At 42.8% G+C, this 13,560-nt stretch overlaps 1 protein-coding gene across 1 annotated transcript in view; it reads left to right on the top strand.

The window, feature by feature from the left end:
• Window positions 1–2,976: 2,976 nt before the first annotated feature.
• Window positions 2,977–13,560, top strand: part of tnfsf10l (TNF superfamily member 10, like) — a gene marked incomplete at its 3' end in the record, with an annotated part of 39,166 nt that continues 28,582 nt past the window's right edge. The window contains exon 1 of the mRNA XM_080450808.1: window positions 2,977–3,788. Within this exon, the coding sequence (XP_080306934.1) occupies window positions 3,537–3,788 (252 nt within the window). The 5' untranslated portion in view covers window positions 2,977–3,536. The remainder of the gene's footprint in view (window positions 3,789–13,560) is intronic.

The following is a 13,560-nucleotide window of genomic DNA, read 5'->3' as shown; positions in this document are numbered from 1 at the left end:
CCATTATGTTATACTTTGGGCTATTCAAAAATAGCAGATATTCAAGCTCATAGCACGCTATGAGCTTGTAGATCTGCTATTTTTTTTTTAATCTTGAACTTTTGTGCAAATCTTTGAATACATATATTTTTGGAAAAAAAATTTTTAACTCAAATCTTTGCTTCTGGGGGTCCCTGGAACAACATATTTTGATGGGGGTCGGCGGCAAAAAACATATAATTTTGGGGGTCCTTGACATGGAAAAGTTTGAGCACCACTGATATAGAAACATACGTTTTTCAGAGAACTGTTAGGGTTTAGAAGACATTTTGTAGAATCGGCCTCAGGTCTTAATAGGTTAAAGGAACCTTCCCAAAATGCCATGTAAGGACGCTGCAAGGTGACTGTAGCTACTTTCAAATTCCTCTCTGAAAGATTCAGATTCCAGATCATTTGTTAAAGATTAAAGAGCAGTTAGTCTGGTTTAGCACGATGACCTTTGGGATACCTTAAGTATCGCAGTTGTTGGCCAACAAACACAATAGGCACTCTTGCCATCACCCCATGTGACAGAGAGAGCAGCATGTGACAGATTCATTTCCTATATTTTCAGTAGTACACATTCATAATGAAATGTATGTTATGCTTATGACGTATTCGATTCCAGTCACAGAAGAATGTCCATTGACTTTGAGCCGATCTACAATCCCACTTGGTAAACACCCCGTGTGACTTTCCATAAAACAGGTGGAATTTGACCTAGTTTTTCTTTACTTTGCTCATGGGCATTTGTTTGCATTTGAAGCCTATCATATCATTCATGACAGTATGTATCACAGACTCATTAAAACGTGAAATACAGACACAGATAATACCGCAGTCTGATCTCATGAGAAGGAAAAAAAAGGCTAATTGCATTGATTCAAGCATCAAAGTTGCTTTCATAAATCTGGTGTGTGATTCATTCATGCTTGAGTGAGAATGTAACGGGCTGTCCACCAAGGCGTTTTTTTTTCTTCTTTTTCTTGAGTGCGACGTAGTATGTTTTGAATTGGTTTCGATAGGAGCGCCAGTGCACCATATTTACGCTCTGCTGGAAAACGTCAGTCAGCAGCGTGACTGACGAGGCGCCGAGTGTCAGTTCAACACGACACATTCACGCCTGGCATTTTCATCTGGCCCAAGAGAGTTGGAACAATGATCAACTTTGGGCGTTTGGATGAGCATTTCTGGCGAGCGCCTTGCATTTTCAGCTGGGAAAAACCCTTTGGTGCACGCACGGCCTCAATGATGAAGTATATGTTGTAACATACAGCTTGAATAATGAGATGAAAGGAAGAAGGAAATAAACAGGGGCGGGGGGGTAACTTCATAAAACTCAAGAAAGAACCCATAACAAGAACCCCAGGACAACACATTGAATAAACCTCCTTATATGCAAATTAATTGCCTGCTAAGCAGGTCATTCATTCCACTTGGTGTTCGTAAAGTCTTTTGTGACCTGGTTCTCCCACCCCGCTTGTGACAGAGGTGTGGGTGGGGATGTGATAAGCAGAAAGGTCATGACCTCTGGTGTTCCTTGAGCTTGTTGTCTGGCTGGCTGCCTGCCTCTGGTCTGCGGGTTCCATATGCCTCCCATCTTCTTCTTTTGCTGCGATGCGATAAACAGCGGCACGGCACTCTCCAGCTGTTCCCCAAGACAAACCCTGGTTGTTTACGGCTGGAGTTTAAACACGGCTCCTCGCCTCCTTTAATATCTTTGGCCATCGGTCAGATGGAAAATATGGACTACGGACTACACTGTATACCTCATGACCCCGTTGTCTACAGACAAAGCCTGTGTGTATGTGTTGGTTGGTGTGTGTTAGTTTCTCACCATTTAAAAGTACACAGATATATCAACCGTGTAATTGCTGATGGGGATTCAGGAAGACATGTTTTGGGTTGCACTCTCCAGACATTTTGTGGCTCTGGGACTGCAGTGAAATGTATTCATCACATCACAGCACTTTGAGCCCGTCCTTCGCAAACAATGAAATCAGGGCACTGCCCGCAGAGCTGTAAGGAGAGATGTTGAGAAGTGTAGTTCAAATATTTAATTGTGCCTCAACAGTTGTAAATGAATAAACGAAAGGCTGTTAAGCAAATATTTGCTCATAAGCTGTGAAGCACTCACTGATGTAGCCTACACACGCACGTACGCACGCGCGCACACGTATGCTTATGTGGGCACGCATGCACGTGCACGCACACACACACACACACACACGCACACGCACACGCACACGCACACGCACACGCACACACACACACACACACACACACACACACACACACACACACACACACACACACTTTTAACGTCTTTATTTGAGTTCACATTTAACAAGAAATTCTTGAACACAAACAATAGTAGATGCACAAACTTGGGAAACTCAACTCACACACACGCACGCACGCACACACACACACACACACACGCACACGCACACGCACACACACACACACGCACACGCACACGCACACACACACACACACACACACACACACACACACACACACACACACACACACACACACACTGGAGAAGACAAGAGAAGGCAAAAACACAGCAAACACACACAACAAACACCAAACACAGTCAGAGAAAGTTGTGTAGTTGAATGAGTGACACTGACTGTGTACACACAAGTGACCCACATATAGCCTAGTGAATGATTGAGAGAGAGAGGGAGAGAGAGAGAGGAGAGAGAGAGAGAGAGAGAGAGAGAGAGAGAGAGAGAGAGAGAGAGAGAGAGAGAGAGACACACACACACACACACACACACACACACACACACACACACACACACACACACACAGAGAGAGAGAGAGCAATAATAAAGTAGAGAGCAACAGTAGAGCAGTAGAGCAACATTCCTGGTGCAGCCAAGGTGATGAGGAGGTTAGTCCAGCCCCTCAGAGGCAGAGCAGAGAGAGAGCTCCTATAGTCTCTACCAAATGAAACCAGCGCTGCAGAGTGAATAGCTCTAATCCAGCAGTCTGGAGCTCCATGGAGTTCAGTTTAGTTTACTCAGCAACAGTTGTTCATACATCACAAATGGACAGAGCCGCGTTTTAAAGTCAGTTTGCTTGAAAGATCGGCTGGTTTTATTTCTCCATTTGGACTGATCGTTGTGGATTTTCTTCTTTTCTCCCTTTCTTTTCTTTTTGGGTTGATCACTGATCCGTCCTCCTCCTCCTCCCACAAGCCGAATGAGAAGCGACTCATTCGGAGCGAACAGGAACGGGACTCATCATGGAAACGGAGATCTAATTTCTTTCTTTCTTTTTTTAATACATCTTTTTATTGGAGAATAACAATTTTAACATTCAGCCATTAAAAGAATACAGCTCTCCATATTTTCATTATTCTTTTTTTGAGCTGATCTAATTTGTGAGTTGGCTGTTAAGTTTTTTTAGGTTTTTTAATTTTATTTTATTGGGGCTGTTCAGTTGCCCTGAGAGATCTGTGCAGTTCGTGCGCATTTATAACTCATGCTTGCGTCGGGAATGCCATGGCGGCTCCCAGCGCACAGCAGCAGCAGCAGCAGCAGGATTACTTCAGGTCGGTGAGCAGCGAGTCAACCACCTACATGATGGTCCCGGCCCCCGCCGGCGGACCCCCAGGGAGCCGGGGGGAGCGGATCATCAGGGAGGGGTCCGCGCCCTCCAAGATGTGGGTCGCCATGGTGGTCATAGTGGTGGTCGTGCTGCAGATCGCCTCGACCACCGGGCTGTTCGTCTACCTGAACATGTCCATATCACAGGTAAGATCTATAAGATCACCCTCCTCCATCCTGACCTAAGCTGGGTTCGGGAGAGTTTTTTGGGAGGTGGGGTTGGATGGGACTAGCTCTGGTCCATAGCGTTAGAAGGAGTTCTCCTTTAATGATATGTTAGCCTATACTTTCGAGCCGTTGCCCTCACACTCCCGGTAGCGCAGACTTTGATTGATTGATTTGAAGTACTTTATTTAGAAAGACATGATGGAAAAAGTACATGGAAGTAGGCTACAGTTAACAATACAAGGTTCTCTAAACTGGATCGCCCATAAAAGCACAACGGCTTGTTTCAAATGAGATCCCCACGCACTCTAATCATGATGATGACATTTAAGAAAACAGACAGATATATAAACTACTATGCAGAACATCATACAATCAGCTTACAGCTTACTTAATGAAAAACAAGAAATATGTATGTATGGCCTATATAATATGGGGGGGGAGGGGGGGTAGGTAAGACTTTGACAGGGGCCAGTTTGGAATTGCAGCCTCCTGAAGGTGTTTCTTTAGGGTAGTTTTGAAAGTGAGTAGGGTTTTAGACTCCCTTAATTCCGTTGGACATGATCAGTGGAGCTGCCTCTGGTGTTGTGATTGTGGACTTCTTTTACGTTTTTGATTGAAGTATTTTGACAGTATGGGTATCCCAATGTTGTGGTGTATCTTGTCGGCAAGGCCCATTGCAAGGCTGCGCAGCCTCACGTCTGTAGTAAAAAATAAAAAACACACTCACAAAAACAAAGACGGTTTACTATCCTTAGTGGGAACAGTCTGAGCCCCCCACCTCACGTCTAAAATACACTTTTTGGCCAGAAAGAAAATAACCCCCTACAGATTTTGTCAATAAAAAAAAATGTATTGACTAAATCTGTAGAGGGCGCAGTGGAGTAAATACAATAATTTCCGTCTGGCGGACATGTTTTATTTTCTGCCCAAAAAGTATATCATACAGAGAAGGTGGGGTCCCTGAGAGGCTTCCCACCCTGAAGAATAGACTTTTAACAACACAAAACAGCCTTTGTTTTGGTGATTAGAAAAGTAGTTTGGTTTCTTTTACTAAAGACGGAGACTCGCACGGCAGTGGAATGTTGGGTCTATGAGCAGAGCTACGCGCCTGGCAGAGCGTTAGAGAGAACTCACTAACGCTCTGAGCCATAGCTATCCTGACCTCAGCTGTGGTTCATTTCACTCGGGAGAGTAGTTTTGGGGGGGGGGGGGCTGGATGGAACGAGACTCAACACACAAGAGGTATATTAAAATCCCTGGACTTTTAGTAACGCTGCTGGGGTTTTTCGGGGGTAGAAACTCGCCTGACTGAACTTGTAAAGTCAGTCGTATGTGACCTGGAATTCACAAGGAGAGAGAGAGAGAGAGAGGGAGGGAGAGAGAGAGAGAGAGAGAGAGAGAGAGAGAGAGAGAGAGAGAGAGAGAGAGAGTAGAGAGAGAGAGAGAGAGAGAGAGAGAGAGAGAGAGAGGAGAGAGAGGAGAGAGAGAGAGAGAGAGATGTGGGGGAGAGAGAGATGAGAGAGAGAGAGAGAGAGAGAGAGAGAGGAGAGAGGAGAGAGTGAGAGAGATTACTCGTCATTTTTCATTATCTACTAGTCGCTGGCTCCCGCTTCATTCGCAGGCTGATCAGCTGTTACTAGGATACCTTTTTACTACGAACCAATCCTATCCATCACTCATCATACTCATACCTTCATACCCTATACCTCCTATCATCATAGTGTGAGCCCAGTGGTTCTCAACCTGTGGTCGAAAAAAAATAGGGGGGGGGGGGGGGGGGGTCCCTAGATGACAGTTGAAGTGACAATTTAAGGACTTTTATGACCTTTTTTAACACCTCAAAAAGAAAGAAAAGAAAAAAAAAATCACTGCATCAAAAGTAATCAACAAACTACTACACTGTAAAAAATCTTGGCCAAATTGTCAAATCATATAATAATAAAGAGGCAAACATTGTGAAAATAGCTGATCGGGTATTTCCACAATATTTATCTGTGGAACCGAGTCAAAACTAAATGTAATGCCTCAACTCCTATTTCCAAGTGCTTGTCAGGGTGGGGGTCCCCAGTTCAAATATGATTATTTTGGGGGGGGTCACGGACTACCTACCTACCTACCTACCTACCTACCTGCCTTCATAGTGTACCTCCCTCCCTCACTACTTACATAAATGCATACCTATCTACCTAGCCTACCTAACTATATGGTTACAGATGTCTTGTTATCTAGGTTGCCACGATAGTAGTTTAATTTGATAATGATTAAAACTTACTATATGTGTGCTGTTGACTCAGCGTAGCCATCAGTGCCAAATGTTATGCAGTGGCGCCAGGAGCTCATATGGACGGAATTAAAAAGTTGTGTTATTCCTGTAGTTCCCAGTGGCTCCTCAAGTGTTGTCATGACGCAATAGTGTGAGATGACCCATGAGAGAAATAATCATGTGTGCTTTTAATAGCAGAAGCTTTTTTTCCCCCTGGTTTGTATTTTTAAGTTAATTTGACCAGACCACTCTATTTGATTGCAATGTCACACAGCTCTGTTTGTATGTACACTTCTAGTAGACCTATGTATCTTTAATTGTACATAGTCTGTATGTCTTATTTTTGGTTTTAATTCACACTTGCTTTGGCAATATAATGTAGGATTCCCATGCCAATAAAGCCCCTTTGAGCAGTTCATTGAACTATTTGATTTAATCGATTGAATAATAACATCATCATCAATCATTAAAGGTGAAAAGCATCCAAAAAAACATGTTGTGAGCTTGTAGCTATTTTAACTAATTCTGCACGGCACTGTTTTGTGATGCAGTATAGAATAAATGCTTAGATTAATCAATTTGTTTATCTAAAAACATTGCAAAATACAAAACTACACTTCTCGATTATTTTATTAATCGAAAAGAAAATAATGGATGGTTGCAGCCCTAATGGAATTGATAAGCATTAGTGCCTTGTTCCCACATGATCTTAGGACAAGTGCTGACCATACATACATGTGGTCAAGTCTGTCTTGGTCGTTTGAGGAAAAAAGGGGAGGTTGGTGAGAGCAGCCATGTCACTGAGGTTATCAAGACCAGGACAACTCCCACATATTATTATATTGTTGAATTGGCTGAAAACGTATTTGTTCAGTTTCTCTTTTATTTGGCTGTATTGGTGGTCCATCTCCCTGTGGAGATGGACAGGGAGATAGGAGAGATAAAGAGAGGAGGAGGTTAACCTTTGACTAAAGGTCACCAGGATGAATTCAAACCCAGGTGTTGCCAGTACATGGTATGCTGACCTCACGGATGTGTGTGTCCCACCACCAGAGTTAATTACATTACCCTAATAGCCTAACCCCCTCCCATGCCTCTCTCTGTCAATTCAATTCAAAGGAGCTTTATTGGCATGGGAAAACATACGTTTACATTGCCAAAGCAAGTGTCAAAATATAATATAAACAGTTTAAGAAAATGGGGAATGTATATACAGTTGGAGGGGGTACAGCATTGTGTTAAACAGAGCTATGTCACATTGCGTCGTTATATACAGTACATGTTATACAGGCTATAAAGCTTTTTGAAACAAATAGCAGCAATCTTATGCAGTCACTTTTGGGACCATTAGCAGCATTTTAAATACTAGTATACAAAAAAGTCTCAGATTTAAAGTGTGTTTAAAGGTAGCAGCTCTGTTAACTCGGTACAGATAGTGCGGGAAACTCAATGGTTAGTAGTCCTTAGGGTGGTTGTATTCCATTGTCTCTCTGTCATTGTGTGTTGTGATTGGACAGCTAACAGCATGGAGGCAAAAACTGGGGGCTGTTTTTTCAGCAAAAAACAGCCCCTTCCCTTCCCGATAACTTACCTAGAGATTTAAAGGCTCTTGTTAACTTTTAATATCAGCAGAGGTTGTTTTGACTCGGGAGAAGTTGGGGATATGGTTTATGATGTCTCCCCCTCAGGGAAATATAATCTATGGCCTGCATAGCATAGGTTCAATTCACAGTGGATGAACCAGGGAACAAGAAGGGAGGGGGGAAAGGTGATGGATTGTGCAGTAAATCGCTTACTTTCAGCACGTCTTCATTTCCATCCCTAGGTGGCTGAAACGCACTCACCACAGGCACTGTTTGAGCTGTAACAGTATGCTTTCAAAGGGAGAAACTCCACTGCAGTTGTATAATTCTTCTTCTCACGAGTTCAACAACCCTGTGCTATGTATCATTGGATGGTAAATCTCCCCTCCCACGGAGAAGCAATGGTTCATATTCACTTTTCATTTAGTGGCAACAAGCTGGAGATAGCCTTGACGGCTCTCTGGCCCAAAACCTAAACAATAAAGTTACCTGAGTCGCTGCTGCTTTTATGGTCTGATATTTAAAGGGATAGTTCACCCAAAAAACAAATTTTCTATCGATTAGTCACTCCATGGAGACTTGAATTGATGGATATTCTTTTGTTTTTGTCGCATTCCTAAGCCAGTAATTTGATGACCAGCGGACCGGTAGGCAGCGGTTCCGGTAGGACACACAAAGGAGACTCTTTGTGTCTCCTATGGGAACCGCTGCCGGTCATCAAATTATTGGCTTAGGAATGATACAAAAACCTCAAAATATCCATAAATTCAAGTCTCCATGGGGTGACTAATCGATAGGAAAAAAGGTCATTTTGGGGAGTGAACTAACCCTTTAAGGTTGATACGGACACTCTTTAGACAGTGATTTCAGTTTAATGGGATCGTAGTCAGAGTTTACAAACTGTGACGTAAAGGTGCGAGACATTGAGGGAAAAGGTGTGAAAGTGAAATGTTTTTTCTTTTCAGTTGAAAATATGTCATTCTTGTCCAGCAAAGTAATAAACCTGTACATCGAGCAGTGCATGGTTCAGGACTGTTGTTGCTGCTGGTTTTCCTTTCTACCGGGGTGTTAATTGCATTCACGTGGTGTCCTGTGTCCTAGTAATTTGTAACTGTTCAATCAGGGACTATTTAAGTGAGTGGTAGGATAGATTACAGTGGTTCTCAACCTTTTCAGGCCGTGACCCCCCAATATAATGATATTTGAACTGGGGACCCCCCACCCTGACAAGCACTTGGAATGTAGGAGTTGAGGCATTACATTTTGTTTTGACTCGGTTCCACAGATAAATATGGTGAAAATAGCAGATCTACAAGCTCACGTAAAATAGCGGATCTACAAGCTCAGTTAAAAATAGCAGATCTACAAGCTCAGGTAAAATAGCAGATCTACAAGCTCACAACGCCTTGCGTTGCGAGACGTTGTCAGCTTGTAGATCGGCTATTTTCAAACATTTCGCCTCTTTCTTTTGTTATTTGACAATTTGGCCAATGTTTGACCAGCTTTTATAGTGCAGTTTTGTTGATGACTTTTGATGCAGTGACGGTCTTTTTCTTTTCTTCCTTTGCATTTTGAGGTCTAAAAAGTCCTTAAATTGTCACTTCACTAAGTTCACTGTCGTTTGAGGACCCCCCGAAAATTATGTGGGTCCTGACCTACAGAGAACCACTGGGACAGAAAACCAGCAATAGGGGTCCTTGCGGACCAGAGTTGTGAGCCACTGATTTAGAACCCTTGGCTTGTGGGGGGAAAAAAAGCTAATGGCATATTGGCTGAGTTTTGGGGTTGACGCGTTAGGCAGGCCGATGTTTGACTAGATTTTTTTGTCTCTCTCTCCACCCTACTCTGGTCTTAAATTCAACATTTAAACTGATTTTCTTATCCAGAATGACTTAGATTGATTGAGCACCGCAGGTAGGCTTTACTACCATAATAATTCTTTGGTTTGGGTTTTTCTGTTTCGAAAAAAAGAAAACGGTTACGGTACCCTATGCCTGATGTTTTCTTTGTGGTTTACTCAGCACATGTCTTAAATTTAACATCCAGGCTTAAACAGTGACTAAACTGACTGAGCTGGGATGGGGTTATAGAGTCTAAAAACTAGTGTGCTTTGTTATGAAGCAAACAGTACCTTGGTTGATGTTTCCCGTGGGGTTTATTTGGAACCGTTCCAGCCAGAACAGGCCTCACATTTTTCATTTAGCAGATGCTTTTTACCCAGTGAGAGATTTGCAGTGATTGAGCAGCAGGTAGGAGCTCTCGAGAGTCTTGAGGCTATAAAACAACAAACAGTCCCTCATCTGACATTTCCTTTGTGGTTTAATGGGCAATCTCTCAGCTAAAACCGACGTTAAATGAATTCAGTCAGGCAGATGCACTTAACCAGAGTGACAAAGAGGAATTCGGCGTCTTGCTCAAAGGCACATTGTTATTGGTGGACAAACATTAGCGGTCGTGGGGATCAAACCTCACAGGTCAGGCCTGTGACCCACAGATTCCTAGATAAGACTAATAGTATAATCTGCACCTTAGTCATGAACTGTGACCTTTAAAACAAAAACCAAAAAATAGCTACTGCTATATCTTTTCTTTGTGGGTCAGAGAAGTATCTTTGGCTTTATGGCTGTTATCATTCTTTTGGTCAAGTTTCTGGATATGTTGTTCTTTTGTCCTTGACTTTAAAAACATTAGGAATCCCCAGGGAGGGGAAGTACAAGGCAGTCATGCGTTTGAGTCGGTGTCATTACTGTACATCACACCGATAACTGCTCCAAAACAACAGCATGTTGAAGTTTTACAGGAAAAACATCCAGTCCCAAAACACCTGGTGTTTACCATAACCATACATTATTTCTCAAAGTGGTGTCCGGGGACCCCCAGTGGCCCTTGAGGGGGTTCCTTGAGCGTGTCAACCATTTACACCTCATGTTCACCCAGGCCAGAATAGGGATTCTAGAGTTTGTTCATGTGGTTAGAATATCAATTTCTTAAAGTAATTCATGCAAAACCTTGCCAATTATGAACATAAATCCTATTCTATTGTGAAGAAGACTAAACAATCTGACATAACACTTCCAAATGCATTCCCGAGGCGCTGGAAAAGAAACGCCAGCCTACATGGAACGGCTTGTTTCATTGCGTTTTAACGCCAGCCAATACCGTAAAAGTCAGCAATTATGCTTCGTTCTCTTCTTTGTTCACACTTGTACGGTGACAGAAAATGAAATACATAATGGCAAAGCCTTGGGTTGATACTACGTGTTCCCGTGTACATGAAAAACACAGCTCTGTGTGTATCCGTGGCATGATGGTGGGGAATCCCCCCTCTGCTCTCATGCAAAGGCCAGCTATTTTTAATCTAGAAACAGTCTCTCTCTCTTGTTGAACTGCAATAGAATTACACATTACACACTCTGACTGATGTTGGCTTTGTCCAGACAAAGAGCGTCCAGTAAAGTGTCGGGTACAATGCCATATAACCAGGACTGTTCTGGTGTCATGCCTATGCTTTGATTGAATACACACTCACATATGGTCACACACACGCACGCACACACACGCACGCACACACACACACACACACACACACACACACACACACACGCACACGCACACGCACACGCACACACACACACACACACACACACACACACACACACACACACACACACACACACACACACACGCACACGCACACGCACACGCACAGATACAGTCTCGCCAAAAGAAAAGCTCTGGCCTTCTGTGGTTCTGTACTCTATTGTGTGTGTGTTTTTCTGTTTTTTCCAGTACTCACATCCTTTGTAAATCACAATGTGACAAACCTGTTCAGCTAAAAGTGCTTTTAGAAACAAACATGACTGCACTTGAACAATTGCCATTCACATTGAATGTAGGTTAGAGAGGGCGAGATATTACTAGCGCAGCGCTTTCCTTGTAGACTTTCAGATTAGACGTTCAAGCTGACGTTTTGTTTCCCGCCACAGGAAGCTACAATGAGTGTGCATGAGGTGTTCAGTGTCTGGGATGCCTATGACACGACACATGTTGGCTAGACTGGGATCAAACTCCCTTTGAAGTTTTCTGATCCGGTCTAGAGTAGGCTTGGGATCCGGAAACGGAGGAATCTGTATAGGAACTGGATCCAACATTGAGGAACCGGAATCGGTTCCGACACATTTGGAACCGTTTCTGGAACTGGGTTTTATCACACTGTCAGAGCTGGTATGTGGACTTCATTTCACGTCTGCTATACGATTACAATACCGGTCGTTCTCAAATTGGCGAGACTAGACCGCTCTACTTGATTTAGCGTTCAGGTGGGGGAACAAAAATCAACCGGAAACCACTTTCTAGTAGGTTGAAAGGCAGGCTTTCCTTCCCGTGGAAAAGCCTGGTGATGCTCAGGTTACATGTTTGTCGTCGGCGTCGGTTGCTTTAAGAGCAAGGGGTGCATTCTGGGTTGTGCAACACCAACATATTACACAGACTTTGATGTTCCTAAGAATCGGTCCGTTGTTCATTTGATTTCATAGTTCCCATCCTCTAATTTGTTATCCATGATGGTGTTTTCAAAACATATCACACAATCTGTTCTCATTGCAGTGAACACACACACATGCACGTATACACTCATGGACCATGCACCATACCCCGGTTAACGGAGACATCCAACAAATCATTAATTTAAAGTCATTTTAGGGGGAAATGTAATTGAATCATATCCCTTGCCATAGTTATCATGGTGGACCCATGATGACTCATATATTGTGTATGATATGCCATATAAAAGGGGCAATCATGATGCTTTATGTGAAAGAACTACACATTTTCATGTTGAATCAGCTCATAATTCCGTCCTTTGGCTGTATAAAAAGATCCGTATTTATAGCTATGGAAAGAACAGGGCTGGATGGTATGAAACTGCTGTAGAAAATATAATTTTCTCCTTTTCTCCCTTCTCCTTTTTTGGTCCCGGTTTTGAATTTCAAAGACATAGTTATTACGAAAGGGGATTTTCTTATTTTTTATGACGCATCTGATATCAGAGTTAAACCTTGCGCCAGGCTTTCATTTGGGTAGTGTGTGTAATCCTGAGTGGCAGGCTTTGTTCTGTTCTGGGCCGGGACACTTACCTAAGATGGGCTGAGAATGAAGTCGCTTTGAACCCGGCTGGATTCATTCTGACATGATGACATCTTTGGTTTGGGTTAACAGTCTCCGGTCAGAACTCTGGATATGTTTAGCAATTAGACCAATCTCTGGAGAACAAAGACCATGGGGTCTAGTATGATTAAGTTGCTTATTTCATCGCTGTCTGGCAGAAACCTTGTATCTTTTTTTTCATGTTTTCTTGAATTAATGCCCTATTACATAAGCAGAAGTAGTAAAAATAGCTGATCTACAAGCTCACAACAACATGTCACATTGCGAAGCGATGTGACCTTGTATATCATGCAATGTTCTCTATGTACTTATAGAAAAAATTGGAAAACGTTTTTCCCATGATTGATTACATGCCAAAAACAGCGTTAGTGTTTTATAAATATTTAACGAATGAAGAGCTTGTTACTAAATAGTAACTACACTGGATCCATCGGAACACAGAGGCCAATTTACATTTCCCAAAAAGTGCTGGTCTCGGCCGACAGCACCGATATGAATCATTACGTTTGTTAACGCTATAGTCTGTACTTTCCTTCATCAAGCTGTACTGGTTGACTGTGCTCATGATGAACACAGCGTCAGCAGCATGCAGTAGATTAGAACACATGCATTCAGATAAACTCAAGCTGAGCATAGCAGTTCTCCGTGCTAAATATGGATTGTTGTGACTTCTCTTTACATGCTATAAGCAACTGTAGCACAGAATGCATCCTGTATTGGAAGTCTGGAAGTCAACTCA

This window comes from Gymnoscopelus braueri, assembly GCF_963280865.1.
Source record: "Gymnoscopelus braueri genome assembly, chromosome: 15".
NCBI lineage: Eukaryota > Metazoa > Chordata > Actinopteri > Myctophiformes > Myctophidae > Gymnoscopelus > Gymnoscopelus braueri.
This window is presented reverse-complemented; position numbering and strand designations above follow the sequence as displayed.